Source organism: Zonotrichia leucophrys, chromosome 1A (assembly GCF_028769735.1).
Source record: "Zonotrichia leucophrys gambelii isolate GWCS_2022_RI chromosome 1A, RI_Zleu_2.0, whole genome shotgun sequence".
Classification (NCBI taxonomy): domain Eukaryota; kingdom Metazoa; phylum Chordata; class Aves; order Passeriformes; family Passerellidae; genus Zonotrichia; species Zonotrichia leucophrys.
This window is the reverse complement of record NC_088170.1, coordinates 72,931,859-72,948,069: the sequence shown is the minus strand read 5'-3', so window position 1 is coordinate 72,948,069 and position 16,211 is coordinate 72,931,859. Positions and strand designations below refer to the sequence as shown.

Below are 16,211 nucleotides of genomic sequence, written 5' to 3'. Positions count from 1 at the left end.
CATAAGTGCCGTGTCCCCAGCCCCGTGGGTGCCATGTCCCCAGTCCCACCCCAGCCCCACGTGTGCCATGTCTCCATCCCACGCATGCCATGTCCACAGTCCCACCCCAGCCCCATGCGTGCCATGTCCCCAGTCCCACGTGTGCCCTGTCCCCAGCCCCATGCGTGCCATGTCCCCAGTCCCACATGTGCCGTGTCCCCAGCCCCATGCGTGCCATGTCCCCAGTCCCACGTGTGCCCTGTCCCCAGTCCCACCCCAGCCCCGCGCGGGCCGTGTCCCCAGTCACCACGCAGACCCCGTTCCTCTCCCAGTGCTTTATTGCCAGCCCGTGCCCCCCGCACGGGGCGCTCAGGCCGCCGTGACGCGGAAGGGGCTCCCCGGCACGTCGCGGTCGCCCCAGCGCAGCAGCAGCACGTACTCGCCGCGCTCCCGCACGCTGTAGGTCACCGTGTACACGCGGTTCCCCTCATGCTTCACGTGCACCTCCTCGCACGGCGCCTTGGGGCCGTGCACCCCCACCAGCAGCATGTTTGTGCCTGGGGGAACACGGGCAGGGTGAACCCGGAGCTCGAGACCCCAGGGTGGCCCCGAGCTTCCCCCCTGCCTCCCAGACCCTCCACCCGACTCCCCCACTCACCCACCCCATCCCCTCCCCGGGCTCCCAGGCCCACCTTTAGGCCCCCCATCCTTTCTGCAGACTCCCCAGAATTCCCTGAACACCCCATAGACCCCCCACCTCTCCTCCAAGCCCTCACAGGGCTCTCTAGGAGCGCCTGCTGAGCCCCCATCTGCCCTCCCAGCCCCATGCCCCCTCCCAGCCCCCCAGTGCGCTCACCGGCCTTGCTGCAGTCCACGGTGAAGTGGTTCTTGTGGCCGAGGCGGGCGGCTGCCAGCCCTGGCCCCCGGGCCACCACCTGCCCAGCGTCTGATGGGGCCTTGGTGACCCCCCCAAAGGCAGGGGGGCCCCGCGAGCCCGCCCTCACCACCGGCTCCACCAGCACTGTCGAGGTCTCGTGCAGACTGTGCCCGCCTGACAGCCGTGGGCCTGGGGAGCACCGGGGGGACACGGTCAGCCCCCACCATGGGACACCCCCATCACACCATGCTGGGGGGACATCTTTCAGGGACAACCCCCCTCCCCCAGGACCCCCCACTGCTGTCACCCTGGGGTCCTGCAGGGTGGCCCTCCTGCATCTCTCCATCATGGCCATCATTGACCCTAGCCACCCCACACGGGAGACTCCCATGTTCTCATCCCCCAGTCTCCCTTTTCCATGCCCCCCATCCCCATGTCTGCTCCCACCCCATCTGTACCAGTGACCTTGGCCTTGAAGGGGCTGCCCATGATGTGGCCCCGGCTGCGCATGTGTTCCCATGTCTCCCTCTGTTCCCGTGTCCCCACTAGTTCCAAGTTCCTCTCTGTCCCCATGTCCCTCCCAATACCCATGTACCCATGTCCCCTCCCAGCCCCATGTCCCCCCTGTTCTTACCAGTGACCTTGGCCTTGAAAGGGCTCCCTACGATGTGGTGGGGGCCCCCATACTTGATGGAGATGAGGTAGTTGCCAGGGGCCATCGGGGTATAGGTGACACGGTGGCCCTCGGGGACCTCAGTACAGTCCAGCTCCACTTTGGAGGGGCCATCAATGGTGACAGCCAGTGCTCCTGCCCCTGCGTTGGCTGTCTGCACCAGGAACTCTGAGGGCACCCCTGGGAGATGGACATGGGGATGGCATCATGGGGGGGACACCGCTGTGGTCACCACCCATGGCCACGTTCCCATCATGGCAGCGCCATGGCCACATCTCCATCGTGGCTCTGTCCCCATCACCATTTCACGGCCGTGTCTGTCCCCACCGCCCTCGCACAGCCCCGTCCCTGTCTCCACAGCAGTCTCACCTGTGCGGCCGCCCTCGAGGCCGGGCCCGAAGGCAGTGACGAGCCCGGGGTCCCCAGCCTGGCTCTGCTCGCCCACGCGGATGTTGAAGGGGCTCCCGGGCACGTGGCGCCCATTGAAGCGCAGATCGATGGAGTGCACTCCGTTCTCCCGCGGCAGGAACCCCAGCGCGTACCGGTCTGGGGGACACAGACATGTCACCGTGTCCCTGTGTCCCCATGTCCCTGTGTCCCCGTGTCCCCACACCCCCGTGTCCCTGTGTCCCCGTGTCCCCACACTCCCGTGTCCCTGTGTCCCCGTGTCCCTACATCCCTGTTCTTGCACAGCAGGAACCCCAGTGCATATCAGGGGACACAGACACATCCCCACACCCCTGTGGCCCGTGTCCCCACATCCTGTATCTCCACACCCCACACAAGAACCGCAGTGTGTACTAGTCTGGGGGATGCCATCATGTCACCATGTCCTGTGTCCCTGTGTCACTCTGTCCCCATGCCCCATGTTCCCATGCTCTCAAGCCCCATGTCCCCACATCACATGATGTCCCTGTGTCCTGCACCCTGTGCCCACAACCCCACATCTGCAGACCCAGTGTCCCCAGGATGTCCCCGTGGTGTCCCCTCACCGCTGTCCAGCTCAGACACGTAGCACTCCTCCACCACCCCTGCAGGCGTGTGCACCTTGGCGTCGATGACGCCGCGCGCCCCGTTCAGCTGCACCGCAAAGGACGCTGGCTGGTTCACTGCCACTGTCTCCTGTGGGGACACCACAGTGGCATCAGGGACAGGGGGACAGGGGGACATCGTGAATGGTGCCGGCTGGGTCACCCCCGGGAATGAGGGGACAAGGCAGGGGGGCAGTGAGGCAGGGGGAACACTACGGGGCCCACAGGTGACACAAGGGACGTGAGACTGGCACCAGAGAGGGTCCCAAGGCTGGCACAGGGGGACATAAAGGTGGTCTAGGGGTGACGTGAGGGAGGGAGAGGTGGCTCCAGAGGGCCCAAGGTGCCACAGGAGACCCAATGGTGGGCATCCCACACAGTGGGCATCCCAAGAGTGCAATAGGGGCTCAGAGCAGCCCAAGGGTGACCTGGGGACCCAGAGGGCATCCTGTGGCACATGAGCCCAGGGGTGCCCCAGGGTTCCACAGGGGCTGTCCCCTGCTGTACCTGCAGGCTGGTGACAGTGAGGCGTCGGGCATCATCCGAGTGGGAGGCGACAGGGACAATGAAGGGGCTGTCAGGGATGTGCTCCTCATTGAACTTGATGGACACCTCGTAGTCACCTGGGGGACAGGGGACAGTCAGGCAGGGAGCCCCCACACAGGGACACCTTTCCTTGGGAGCACTGTTATGTGGGGACACCCATGCACAGAGACACCCTCCCATGGGGACACCTGAGCAGAGAGACACCTCTATTTGGGGACATCCTCCTGGGGGTATACCCTTAATTGGGGATACATTTGCATGTGGGTTCCTCCTCATATGAGAGTCGTGTAGCCCCAGCCCCAGGCTGAGCACCCTGGGGGATGTTAGGGGTGGTTAGGGTGGTTGGGGGTGTTGGGGTACAGCCCCTCTCACCTGGCTCCTGCACCAGGTAGGAGACGCCACAGGAGCCGTCCTTGCGGTCCTCAAAGGAGATCTCGGCCTTGCTGGGCCCCTCGACAGCGATGGAGAGTCCCCCCGCGCCCGCCTCACGCGTCCAGATGCTGAACTCAGCTGGGGGGGCCACCGGGGTCACCCTGGCCCTCGATGGCACCCCAGGATGGTGACCTGCACCCACCTCCCCATGCCCCCCCAAAGAACCCACATCCCACCCATGGAACACAGAGCACCGATGACGCCCCCCCATTGCCCCCACACCCAGCTGTACCCAAATCCCCCATCACCGCACCCAGAGCCCCCAGATTTCACCAGCACCCCACACGCACATAGCACCTATAGCACCTACGCCCCCATAGCCACCCACACCCCCAGCAGCACCCAGGCCCCACACACATCCCCCAAGAGCATCCGTCCCTCATTGCCCGCACATCCCCACCACACCCACACACCCATTGCCCCCAGAGCCCCCCGGCCCCCATCATCCCCGTACCTGGCGTGCCGGCCACGGCGCGCTGCAGCCCGGTGCCCCCCGCGCGCACCTTGTGGGCGCCGCCCTCGCCCAGCGGCCCCACGGTGAACTGGAAGGGGCTCCCGGGCACGTGCTGCCCCCGGAACTTGACGCTGACGGTGTGGGCGCCCGTCTCCTGGGGCACGAAGCGCACGCTGTACACCCCCGCGGCCCCCGGCACCACCTCGGCCTCGCGCCGCTGCCCCGACGGGCTCAGCACCTGCGCCGACAGCTCCTGCGCCGACGCCTCGCCTGCGGGCACGCGCCGTGTCACCGTGGGCACCCAAAACATCGCACCCCGGCACCCCAACACCCCACCGCTATGGCACCCCAGCTCCTGCACCGACGCCTTGCCTGTGGGCATGCACCGCGTCACCGTGCAGGCACCTGGGCACCCCAACATCAGCCCATTGTTGTCACACCACCACTGTGCCACTATGGCACCCCAGCACCCCATCACTACATGGCACACTGTCATCCTGTCACCAGAGCACCTCGTCACCACATCACTCCATCATCCCGTAAGCCAGGTACCCCTGCACCCCAGCCCCTCTGCACCCCAGTTCCATATCACCATGTCACTTATGGCATCCCAGCACCTGTCCCTGGGGCACCCTGTCATCCTGTCACCCCAACATCCTGTCACTCTGATACCAGGGCACTGGGGCACCCCATTGCCCCATCACCTTCTCACCATCATCCCAAGGGCTCCCTGGCACACTCACGCCCTGCTACCCCATCACCAGGGCACCTTGTCACTGCCATCCCACCACCCTGCCACCAGTGTGCCCTGACATCACAACACCCACCAGAGCCCACGTACACCTCCAGGGGGTGTACCCCACCCTGCAAGTGCACCCCCTCATGCACAGGACACGTGCACCTGCCAGCGTGCACACACACATTTACACACGCGTGTGCAGACACATGCACACGCCCTTGAGGGACTGCACACCCGTGCCGAGGGCACGCACAGCCCTCTAGGCTCAGCACACACACCCCATAAGCAGGTATGCACCTGTGTGTGCAAAGAGCCAGAGCTGCCCCCACCTCTGCACACATCCCATGTGAAGGGCACCCCCCATCAGCACAGCAGCCCCCAGGCGTGTGCCAGGGACTCTGTCCCAGGTGTGTCCTGGGCACACACAGGTGGGCCCTTGTGTGAGCACACAGCCGTGTGCAAGGGCACTGCCGTGGCAAGTGTGCCCAGCGCTCATGCAAGCCCAGTTCCCTGCACACACAGCCCTTGTGCAGGCACACACCTCAGGCCTCACGTGCAAGCAGCTTGTGCAAGCACAGCTCTGTGCAAACACACACTGATGCTCCGGTGTACCCATCCCTTGTGCAAGCACAGCTCTGTGCAAACACACACTGGTGCTCCAGGGCACCCAGCCCTTGTGCAACACAGCTTCCCCCTGCCACCTCCCACACCCCCCCTGCCGGGATGCCCACTCCGTCCACCCTCGTGCAAGCACAGGGGAGTGCCCTGCACGCCCAGCCCAGGTGTGCCCGTGCCCCTCATGCCCACGCAGCCCCTGTGCACTCCCACTTTGCTGCACCCCGAGCAGCCCGGGGCAGGACGCACCCTCGTGTGCGCGCGCAGGGGCTGCGAAGGCTCCAATGCCCTCGCGGGTCCCGAAGGCCCCGAAGGCCCCGAAGGGCTCCGGGGGCGCGCGGGGGAAGGCGCCGCCCACGCGGGTCGATTCCTCCACGTGCACCTCGCGCGTGGTCTCGCCGCCGCGCGTCTTGCTGATCTCGGTGCGCTCCGTGCGTGTGTACGTGTGGCTGCTGCGCGTGAACGTGCGCGTCAGCCGCTCCTGCGCCGACACCATCTGGAACCAGTTCCCTGGGGAGCGCCCCGCGGGACACACAGGGACAGTGCGGACACGTGGGGACACGTGGAGACCACAGGGTGTGAGCACGGACGGGGAACGGAAGGGTGCACAGAGCGGTGACGGGGACACAGGAAGATACGGACAGACATGGGGATGAATGGACAGAGGGATGAATGTAGTGGTGGGAGGAGACATGGATGAGTGAAGACACGGAGGGATGGAGACAAGGATGGACACAGGGAGGATGGAATCATGATGGGTGGAGACATGGGTGGTCACAGGGTTGGAAGTAGAGAATGGTGCGGGGAGGGGTGGAGCCAAGGGTGGATGAAGGCAGAGATGGACACGTGGATAGGTGTGAATGGACACACGGACATGTGGATGGAGGTATCAGTGCAGGGTGGCACGCACAGTGGGATGCAAGGACGCAGGCACAGGCACACAGAGGGACACAGACATGGACACAGACGCACGGAGGGGAGAGAAAGAGGAAGCAAGGAGAAATCAGAGCTGGAGCAGCTGAGATGTGTCTCCATCCCCCTGGCCCACAGAGCAGGAGGAGGAAGAAGATTAGGATGGAGAAGGGAGAAGAAGAGGAGGAAGAGAGGAGGATGATGGAGTATGAAGAGGAGGATAATGGAGGATAAAAGATGAGAAGAGGAGAAGGAAGAGGAAGAGGAGGAAAAGAGGAGGAGAAGGAGGAGGAGAAGGAGGGAGGGTGGGAGGAGGAGGGGGGAGGAGGAGAAGAAGGAGGAGGAGAAGAAGGAGGAAGGCCAACCGTACCTGGGATCTTGAGGTTGAGGTCGCAGGTGCTGCCAACAGTGGCGATGGAGGGCGCCTGCCGCCGGCGCGTGATGCTCTCCTTCATGCGCCCCTCACCCGTCACCTTCACCGTGAAGGGGCTCCCTGTGGGACACAGTTACCTCCGTCACCCCCTGGGCTCCTAGCACCCCTCCCCACCACTGCCCTCTGTCCCCCATGTGTCCCCCAGCCCCACCTGGGACATGTTTGTCAGCAAACTTGATGTTGATGATGTAGTTGCCGGGCTCGGTGGGGCAGTAGGTGACTTTGCAGGTGCCATCCTCCATGTCCTCACAGTTAATGTCCACCTTGCTGGGGCCCTCAATGGACAGGCCCAGCCCGCCATAACCTGGGTGGACATGGGGACGTGATCAGCGGTGTCCCATGGAGGCTGTCCCTGTCCTGGTCATGGTCACACCACAGCCACAAACTCAAATTGTCCATGGTCACCACCCAATCCCAGTCATCACCCCTGTCCTGGCCACGGCCATGCCATGGTCAACACAGCATCACCCTCTTGACTGCACCATGGACATGGCCACCACTCCATCCTGGCCACGGTCAAACCATGCCCATAATCATGGCCACCAGCCCATCCTGTTGTCCACAGCCATGGCATGGCCTTAGCCACATTTCACCTGGGCATTGGCCATGCCACCACCATGGTCACCGTCCCATTTAGATGAAGGTCACAGCATAGCCACCACCTGATCCTGTGCTGGCCACAGCTGTAGCATGTCCATGGTCCTCAAATCATCCTGGCTATGGCCACCACAGCCACCATCCAGCCCCAGCCACAGGGACCATCTGGCCTTGGCCATGACCATTGCCACCATCCCTTCCTGGCCACATGTAGCTTTGGCCACCATCACACATGGCCTTAGTGCACCACAGCAATAACCATCGCCACCACCTCATCCTTGGATGGCCACAGCCTACTCATGGTCATGGCCATCACTCCATCCTGCCCTTGGCCATGGCTACCCCTGCCCCATGGCCATCCCCTACCATGTCCTTACCAGCGCTGCGTGTGTCCACGATGAACTCAGCCACCTCAAAGGTGTGGCCCTCCAGAAGCCCCTGGCCCCACACCTTGACCCGTCCAGCATCACCAATCTCTGACTGTCCCACCAGGATCTTGAAGGGGCTGTTGGTGACGTGCTGCCCACTCTTCCGCACGCTCACCACGTGCTCGCCCACCTCCTTGGGCGTGAATGAGATGCCTGGGGAGGACACAGCGGTCACACACCACCACCAGACATGGCCACCACACATGTACCATCCCCATCCCCTAGCCACTGCCACCAGCCTCTGGCCACCGCCACCAGCCTCTGGCCACCATCCAAGTCCCCTGACTATGGCCACCAACCCCCTGCTGACCCAATGCCACAAGGCCACCCATCCCTGTGACCCCCTAGCCCCACTGTTCCCTGTCCCGACAAGTTCCCAGGTCCCACATGCTCCTCTCATGTGCCCATGTGACAGTTCTCCTGTGCTACATCTGCATGTCCCTGTGTCCCCGTGGTGTCCCTGTGGTGTCCCTGTGGTGTCCCCATGTCCCTGCACACCGATGTGGCGGTTGGGCAGCCTCTTGAGCAGGCATGGCTCCTCATTGCCGGAGGGTGCGCGGATGGTGGCCGCCAGCAGGCTCAGGTCTGTCTCTGCGATCTTCAGGGACACATCCGTCGAAGTGCCCACATTGAGCTGGGACGTGCGCATGGAGTCATCCCCTGCAGAGACACCATCAGCAGGGACATCAGCCCAAGGTGGACGACAAATGAATATGATCCCAGGGGTGGTGCAATGATGTTCCCAAAGCCCCCACAAGGTCCCAGTGGACACATGGAGAGGGTCCTCAGAATCAGGGGTCATCCAAAGCCGTGTGAATAGCATCCTCAAGGCCATGGATAGGGTCCCCACAAGGTCTACATGGCCTTGTGATGGGGTCCTCAAAGGTCTGTGACAGCCCCATGGGCATGGTTTGGGAACTCCAAGGTTTCACAGTGTCCCCAAGGCCATGGGAGGGGGGATCCTGGTGGCCAGAGATGGACAAGAGACACCACAGCTGTCCCAATGGCCATGGGGCAAGTGTGCCCATTACCCCACAGGTGTCCCCATGACCATGTCATGGTCTTTGTGACCCACAGGTGCCCCCATGGCGATACAAGTGCCCCCACAGCCTCGCAGGTGCCCTCATGGCCATTACTCCATAGATGTCTCCATGGCCAACCAGGTGCCCCCATGGCCACGTGGAGCAGCCAAAAGCCCCCAGAACTCCCCCAGCCCGCAGTGTGCACGGTGCCCCCAGCCTGTCTCACCAGTGATCTTGGCAGTGAAGGGGCTGCCCGGGATGTGTTTGTCATCAAAGCGCACGATGATGCTGTAGTCGCCAGGGGCTGTGGGCAGGTAGGACACGGTGCATGTCCCGTCCTTGTTGTCCTGGCAGGTGATCTCCGCCTTGGAGGGACCTTCCACCGCGAGCGACAGCCCACCTGGAGACACAAGCGTTGTCAGAAGGCACTGGACAAGGGGTGTCAGGAGGCAGCAGGGCTCTCCAGTCCCTCCTGATAGCACTGGGGGGTCCCCATGACCTCCCAGCCCCGTTTGGCCATCACTCACCCTCGCCAGCATCCTTGGTGACAATGGTGAATGTGCACGGCTTGTTGACCATCCCATGGCTCAGCCCAGGCCCATAGGCACTGACGTGGCGTGGGTTGATGGCATCCACGTAGAACTGAAGGGGACTCCCTGGGGACACAAGGGACAATGTGTGTCAGAGACCATGGGAACACCCCCAACACAAGGGTGACCAACCATGGACCCCACAGAGACATTCCACAGGGACATTCCACACCATGGTGCATGCCTGCCCCACAGGAGCCCAGCCAGGGCATAGTTGCATCCACTTTCCTCAGACACCTCCCAGTGCCCCCCAGTGCCCCCCAGCAGCTCACCAGGGATGTGGTTGCCATCGTAGCGAATGTCCATCTCATGCAGCCCCTTCTCAGAGGGGGCATAGTGCACTGTCACCGTCCCGTCCTTGTTGTCAGTGATGCTGGGCCGCGCTGTCTTTCCCGAGGGCATCCGCACCTCACCTGGGGGTATTTTGTCAGTAGGGGCACCAAGAGGGGGCTGGTGTCTGAAGGGGAGTGCCCTTCAATCCCCACAACCCTGTGCTCTACCTGTGATCTCACCCTTCTGCACCGTGAAGGGGATGACAAGGTTGAAGGGCCGGAGGTTCTCGGTGGTGGCTGGGGGCTCCTCTGTGGCCTGATCAAGGGGCAGAGAGGGAAGGTGAGAACCTCATGGTGGGCTCCCAGCCCCAGGGTGGCCATAGAGGGGACATGAGAATGCCCAAGGTGGGCTCCCAGCCCTGTGATGATCCTCATGACCTCCAAACCCCATGGTGTCCACCATGATCCTAACAACTCCCAACACCACAGCCCTGGCCCCACAGTGCCCACCATGGCCATCCAGCCCCACAGTGCCCACCATGGTCTCCCAACTCTCAGCTGCATGATGGTCACCATTGTCCCAGCACTGCCCCTCTATGGTCCCCCAGTTCCATAACTCCCATCATGGTTACCCAACCCTGCAGTGCCCATTGTGCTCTTGCAGCTCCACACTGACTGACCCAACTTTCTGTCCCTTGGTGTCGACCATGGCCCCAGTCCTCTGTCTGTTGATGCCTACCATGATGTTCCAGCCCCACCATGGTGTTACCCTGGTGCTCAAAGTCTGTCCCATGCTGTCCGTTGTGCCCTCGACTCTTTGCCCCTTGGATCCACCATTTCCCAACCCCACCAAGATTTCACCCTGGTGTTCAAAATGCAGTGCCCCACTCACCATGACATGGAAGGGGCTGTTAGGGACGTGCTCCCCGCCAAAGCGGATGGTGATGACGTATTTGCCGGGCTCAGGAGCGGTGTAGAAGATGTCAAAAGTGCCGTCGTGGTTTTCCACCACATCCACGTCCAGCTCGGCACCATCAGGTGTTGACACCTTGCAGGTGACCTTGCCCTGTCCCGCCGCCTTTGCGTCCACCGTGATCACCGTCTCCTCCCCGATCTGGATCGTGGGGCCCAGGCAGGCACCTGCAGGGAGGGTGGGGTCAGGGCCATGGGGGGGCTCCAAACCTACCCCCCAACTGCCTCCTCCCAGCCCCCCAACTGCCCCCTGGCACCACTTACCCAGTCCATGGCCCCCAATGGATACTGCAAGAAAGACCAGGGAGAGCGGTGAGAAGGGGTTGGGGGGCTGGTTGGGGGGCCGGGGGCGCCGAGGGGGCCGGGGGGCTCCGGGGGGGCCGGCACATCCTGTCCTGGGGGCACCCATTCATCCCCACTGCGCCGCGGGGCAGGTCTGGGGCGGTGGCAGGGGTGCTGGGGGGCAGCAGTGGGGCAGGGGGTGTGCTGGGGGTCAGCAGTGGGGCAGGGGGTGTGCTGGGGGGCAGCCACGGGGTGGTGGGGGTAAGGCAGGGGTGTCTGGGGTGGGTGCTGTGGGGCAGCAGGGGGGCACTGTGGGTCAGTATATGGGTGTTGTGGGACAGCAGGGGGGCACTGTGGGTCAGTATATGGGTGTTGTGGGGCAGCAGGGGGACACTGTGGGTCAGTATATGGGTGTTGTGGGGCAGTAGGGGATGCTGTGGGGCAGGAGGGACGCTGTGGGGCAGGGAGGGGTGCGCTGGGGCAGCGAGGGGACATTGTGGGACAGTGAGGGGATGCTGCGCGTCAGCAAGGGGATGCCAGAGGCCAGCAAGGGGATGACACAGGTCAGCATAAGGACACTGGGGGGCAGCCCCACCTGTGACGAGGCACTTGCTGGCATCGCCAGAGGGCACAGCCAGGACCCGGAAGGGTGATGCGGGGATCTCGTCGCCCCCGTACTTGACAGTGCTGGTGTAGCGCCCCGGCACGTCGGGCACGTAGGACACCGTGTAGGTGCCATCCCCGTTGTCCCGGATTGAGGCCTTCTTGGGCTGTCCCTCGGGGTCCTGCAGGCAACACCATCAGTGCCCATGCTGGGGGTACCCTCTGGGGCTCAGCAACCCGGGGTGTGGGGAAAGGGCACCATGGGGGGCTCAGCACCCATGACCCCCCTGCACTGACCAGGATCTGGACCGTGAGCAGCTCATCCCCAGCGTGCCCCCCACAACCCTCATAGTCCCCCACGTCTCCCCCTCACACACTGACCAGGATCTGGACCGTGAGCAGCCCCTCGCCGGCGTCACGGGCGTCGATGGTGAATTCCACGGGCAGGCTGGCAGGGATGCCCCCCGTGCTCAGCCCGGGGCCGCTCGCCCGCACCTTGCTGGCATCGTGGGTGGGCAGCGCCGTCACCTTGAAGGGGCTAGGGGAGGCAGGGAGTCAGGGGGGCGCCGGGATCTCCAGGCTGTGTGGGGATCCTGTCCTCCTGTGCCCACCCAGGGCGGGGTCTCACCTGCGTGGCACCTCCTGCCCCCCGTACTTGACGGACACGGTGTAGGGCCCATCGGTGGCCGGCGTGTAGGTGACCTTGTGGGTGCCATCGCCGTTGTCTCGGATCTCCACTGGCTCCGGCAGCCCTGTGGGGCAGTGGGACGTGTGGGGTGGGGACACGTGAGGCAGGGAGACATGTGGGACAGGAGGATATAGAGCAGCATGTAGGGCACAACCTCCCTGGGTGGATCTGAGGATTCATGAGGAGGGCACCCCATGGAGTTGGACGCCCTATGAAGAAGGACATCCATGGGGCTGGATGTCCTATGGGGTAGGACACTCTATGGAGCAGGACGTCCACAGGTAGGACACCCTATATAACAGGGGACACCGTGAGGCTGGGCACCCTTTGGAACAGGGCATCCATGGTGCCAGACAACGCAGGAGTCAGGGCACCCCAGGGGCAGGACTCTCCATAGACCATGGGATCCAAGGGCCAGGACATCCTACGGAGTAGGACAAGAGGCAGGACACCCCCAAGGTCAGGACACCCCATGAGACACAGGCCCCCTGCCCCCCATGTCCCCACGTACCAGTGGGCCCCAGCAGCGTCACCTCGAGGGCGGCACGTCCCGCGGCACTGACGTCCACGGTGAAGCTCTGGGGCAGCCGGGCACGGACACTGGGGCCCAGCCCCGGCCCCGAGCACGTCACCTTGGAGGCGTCCACAGCATCCCGCACTCGCACCCGGAACGGGCTCCCTGTGTGCAGAGAGGGGTCAGGGCATGAGGGAGGCACCATGGGGCAGCTGGGGATGGGGGCAGTGTGGGGATGGGGTCAGTGTGAGAGTGGGGTCAGTGTGGGGATGGGGTCAGTGTGGGGACAAGGTCAAGATGGCCATGAGCTCAACAGGGGCACAGGGACAGCGTGGCCATACAGTTGGTGTGTCAATCACGCACATGGACACTTTGTGGAGTCAGTGTGTCATAAGGTCGGTGTGGCCATGGGGTCAATGGGAGCCATGAGGACAACACGGCCATCGGTCAGTGTGGCCACGAGGATACCAAAGCCATGGGGACAGCACAGGCAGGGGACAGCTTGGCTGCAGGGCCACCGTGGGTGGGTGACCACAGTGAAGCCCTGTGCCTGAGAGATGACAGTGAGGACGTGTCCCCCAGCCCTGTCCCCGCGTGTGCCCGCACCTGGGATGGGGTGGCCGCCGAAGGTGATGTTGACGTCGTAGTCACCAGGTGTGAAGGGGACGTACTCCACAGCGCAGCTCCCGTCCTTGTTGTCCTTGCAGGACATCTTCGCCTCTGAGGGACCCTCGATGGCCAGGCCCAGCCCCCCGGTGCCCGCGCCCCTGGGGACATGCCACTGCTCAGAGAGGTGACACAGGCACGGCGGGGCCAGGGGGAACAACTGCCATGGTGGGGAGATGGAGGTGCTGCCTCCATGGCAGGGGGAGGGACGTGCCACCTCCCTGGCAGAGGTGGCACCTCCATAGCAAGGGGACAGAGATGATATCCTGGTGACATGGGATGGAGGTGGCAGGCTGGTGGTGTGGGATAGAGGTGGGACATGCACATGAAGGGCACAGGTGCAAGAGGATAGTGGTGGCACTTCCACGACAGGCAATGGAGATAGTGGCCTGGCATGGAGGTGACATCTCTGGGGGAGGAGTCCATGGGTGTGGGAACGGAGGGACTCAGGGCTGGTGCCCACCTGGTCTCCACACCTGCCCTGCCCACCCCAAACCCCCCAACAGGGACAGCATGAGGGGTCCATGGGGTGGAACATGGCTCGGGCAGGGCATTTGTAGGGCAGGGCCTTTGTAGGGCAGGGGTTGGGCCTCTGGGGAGCAGGGCTGGGTTGAGGTGGGGTCAGTGCCCACCTGGTCTCCACAGTGAAGTGGTTGGCTGTGCCCACCACGCCGCCCTCCAGGCCGGGGCCGTGTGCCCGAACGCGGGTGGGGTCGCAGCCCTCGGCCACCCCCACACGGAACGGGCTCTTGGGGACCGCCACGTCGTCATATGTCACCTCCACCAGGTGCAGCCCTGCGACAGGGACACATCACACACTGCCATGGAGGGGCACGAGGGGCCTCTGCAGTGGGGATTCTCAGGGGGTCAGGAGCTGTGGGGGTCCCTCGGTGGGGTTTGAAAGGCCTTGGGGGTTTTGGGGATCCCTGGATGAGGTTTCTGGGGGAGGTTGGGAGTCCCCAGTTGGGATTTGGGGTGTCTCAGGGGTCTTGGAGGTTCCTGGTTCTGGGGATCCAGCGGGAATTGAAGGGGGTCCCCACTTGGACATGGTATGGGAAGGTCCCTCCCTCTCTGAAGGTGCTTCATGAGGAATGGAGGATGCCTGGCCAGGACTTGGGGTCCTGGGGGGAAGCTGGAGTCTGGTGTAGGGGCAGAGACCCTGGGGGAGCTCATGGCCCTTGGAGGTTCCCATCCGAGGGGTTTGGGAGGCCCCTGGGGATGTCTGTGCTCTCCAATAGGGTCTGGGGGTCTCTGGGGGTGTTGGGAGTCCCGGGGGGGGCTGTGGGGGTCCCTCACCCTCCTCGAAGGGTGTGTACTCCACGCGGTAGGTGCCATCGCCGAGGTCGGTGACGAAGGTGTCGATGGGGGTCCCTGAGGGGTTCAGCACCCGGGCCCGGACGTGGGGTCCCCCGGTGGGGGCCAGTGCCCGTGCATCCACCGTGAACTCAGTGCCCACCTCCCGCAGCACTCCTGAGGGGCGCAGGGCGGTCAGGGGGCCCAGAGCTCACCTGAGGGTCCCTTACAGCAGCCTCTGAGAGCTCATGGCCCCCTCGGCACACACAGGGGCTTCAGGGGGCAACTGGCACACCCTTGGGATCCCACCCCACACCCCCTGCATCCCCAGAACCTCCCCCCAGGAATGAGGGGAAAATCATAGGGACCCTGAGCAGTGGTGGTGGCAAGGGGGACAGGGGGAGGAAAGATGCTTGTGGGGTGCCCAGGAGAGCCCCCATTAGAGGGGATGCCCATGGGGAGGAGATGTTGGTGACCATGGGAGTGTCCACAGTGACGGGGTTGTCCATGCAAGGGGCAGGTGCCCATGGAGGGATGTCTAGAGGGTGCCCAGAAACCATCCATGTGAGAAGAGCTGTCCATGGGGTGCCCACGGGGCTGGAATGCCTGTGAGTGGGGATGTCCACAGAGAGAGGACACCCACGGGGATGGGGTGCCCATGGGGATGGGGAGCCCACGGGGATGCTCATAGAGGGGAGGTGCCTGTGGTGGTGTCCAGAGCAGCACCCAGGAGGAAGAGATGCCCACAGGGACGGGATGCTGCTGGGGAGAAGGAGACCCCCGCCCAAGGGGAGGAGGCGCCACAGTGCGCGGCCCCTGGCTCACCTCGCGGCTCCACGCCTTTGCCGTAGACCTTGACGCTGCTGGTGTCCACGGCCGGGTCCACGGTGACGCGCACGGGGCAGTTGGGCACCGGGAGGCCGCCGTAGTTGATGGTGATGGTGTAGGCACCGGCGCAGGCCGGGGTGTAGGTGATGGCGTAGGTGCCGTCGCGGTTGTTCTGCACCAGCACCTCGGCCTTGACGCCGGCCTCGGAGCGGATCTCGATGGTGAGCTCGGCCTCGCCGGCCTGGGAGCAGTCCACGGAGAAGACGGCGGCCTCGCCGGCGCGGCCGCGCTCCAGCCCCGGCCCCGAGGCCGTCACCTTGGCCGGGTCGAAGGGCGCCGTGACCGCGGCCGTGAAGGGGCTGCCCGGGATGTGGCGCCCGGCGAACAGGATGTTGATGTGGTACTCCCCGGGCGCCGTGGGCAGGTAGGACACGGCGCAGGAGCCGTCCCCGTTGTCCTGGCACTCGATCTTGGCCTCGCAGGGCCCCTCCACTGTCAGCCCCAGCCCCCCACTGCCCGCACCCTGCGTGGCAATGGAGAACGGCGCTGGCACCCCAACACGGCCGCCCTTCAGCCCCGGCCCCGAGGCCACCACCTGCGGGCACAGGAACACGTGAGGGTCGGGGGGGACATGCAGGGGTTATGGGGGTACAGGCACATTTGGGGCTTGTGAGCGGCATGCGGGGGTCAGGAGGGCAGAGGGACACACAGGGGCTGGGACACACAGGGGCTGGGACACACACACACATCCCTGTGACACACACA

General features: G+C 64.2%; 1 protein-coding gene across 2 annotated transcripts in view; it reads right to left on the bottom strand.

The window, feature by feature from the left end:
• Positions 1-299: 299 nt before the first annotated feature.
• FLNC (filamin C) overlaps positions 300-16,211 on the bottom strand; it is a 28,285-nt gene continuing 12,373 nt past the window's right edge. The window contains exons 21-47 of one of the 2 annotated variants that reach the window (XM_064703157.1): positions 15,444-16,041; positions 14,622-14,795; positions 13,958-14,120; positions 13,266-13,426; positions 12,657-12,824; positions 12,086-12,209; positions 11,839-11,995; positions 11,450-11,639; positions 10,837-10,860; positions 10,493-10,740; positions 9,829-9,916; positions 9,601-9,741; positions 9,266-9,394; positions 8,965-9,138; positions 8,215-8,376; positions 7,666-7,869; positions 6,843-6,995; positions 6,629-6,751; positions 5,596-5,856; positions 3,993-4,262; positions 3,479-3,616; positions 3,068-3,183; positions 2,522-2,651; positions 1,899-2,075; positions 1,491-1,709; positions 836-1,045; positions 300-536 (exon numbers count right to left, since the gene is read on the bottom strand). In XM_064703157.1, coding sequence (XP_064559227.1) covers positions 349-536; positions 836-1,045; positions 1,491-1,709; positions 1,899-2,075; positions 2,522-2,651; positions 3,068-3,183; positions 3,479-3,616; positions 3,993-4,262; positions 5,596-5,856; positions 6,629-6,751; positions 6,843-6,995; positions 7,666-7,869; positions 8,215-8,376; positions 8,965-9,138; positions 9,266-9,394; positions 9,601-9,741; positions 9,829-9,916; positions 10,493-10,740; positions 10,837-10,860; positions 11,450-11,639; positions 11,839-11,995; positions 12,086-12,209; positions 12,657-12,824; positions 13,266-13,426; positions 13,958-14,120; positions 14,622-14,795; positions 15,444-16,041 — 4,890 coding nt within the window. In that variant the 3' untranslated portion in view covers positions 300-348. The remainder of the gene's footprint in view (positions 537-835; positions 1,046-1,490; positions 1,710-1,898; positions 2,076-2,521; positions 2,652-3,067; positions 3,184-3,478; positions 3,617-3,992; positions 4,263-5,595; positions 5,857-6,628; positions 6,752-6,842; positions 6,996-7,665; positions 7,870-8,214; positions 8,377-8,964; positions 9,139-9,265; positions 9,395-9,600; positions 9,742-9,828; positions 9,917-10,492; positions 10,741-10,836; positions 10,861-11,449; positions 11,640-11,838; positions 11,996-12,085; positions 12,210-12,656; positions 12,825-13,265; positions 13,427-13,957; positions 14,121-14,621; positions 14,796-15,443; positions 16,042-16,211) is intronic. The other variant, XM_064703158.1, reaches the window with a different exon arrangement.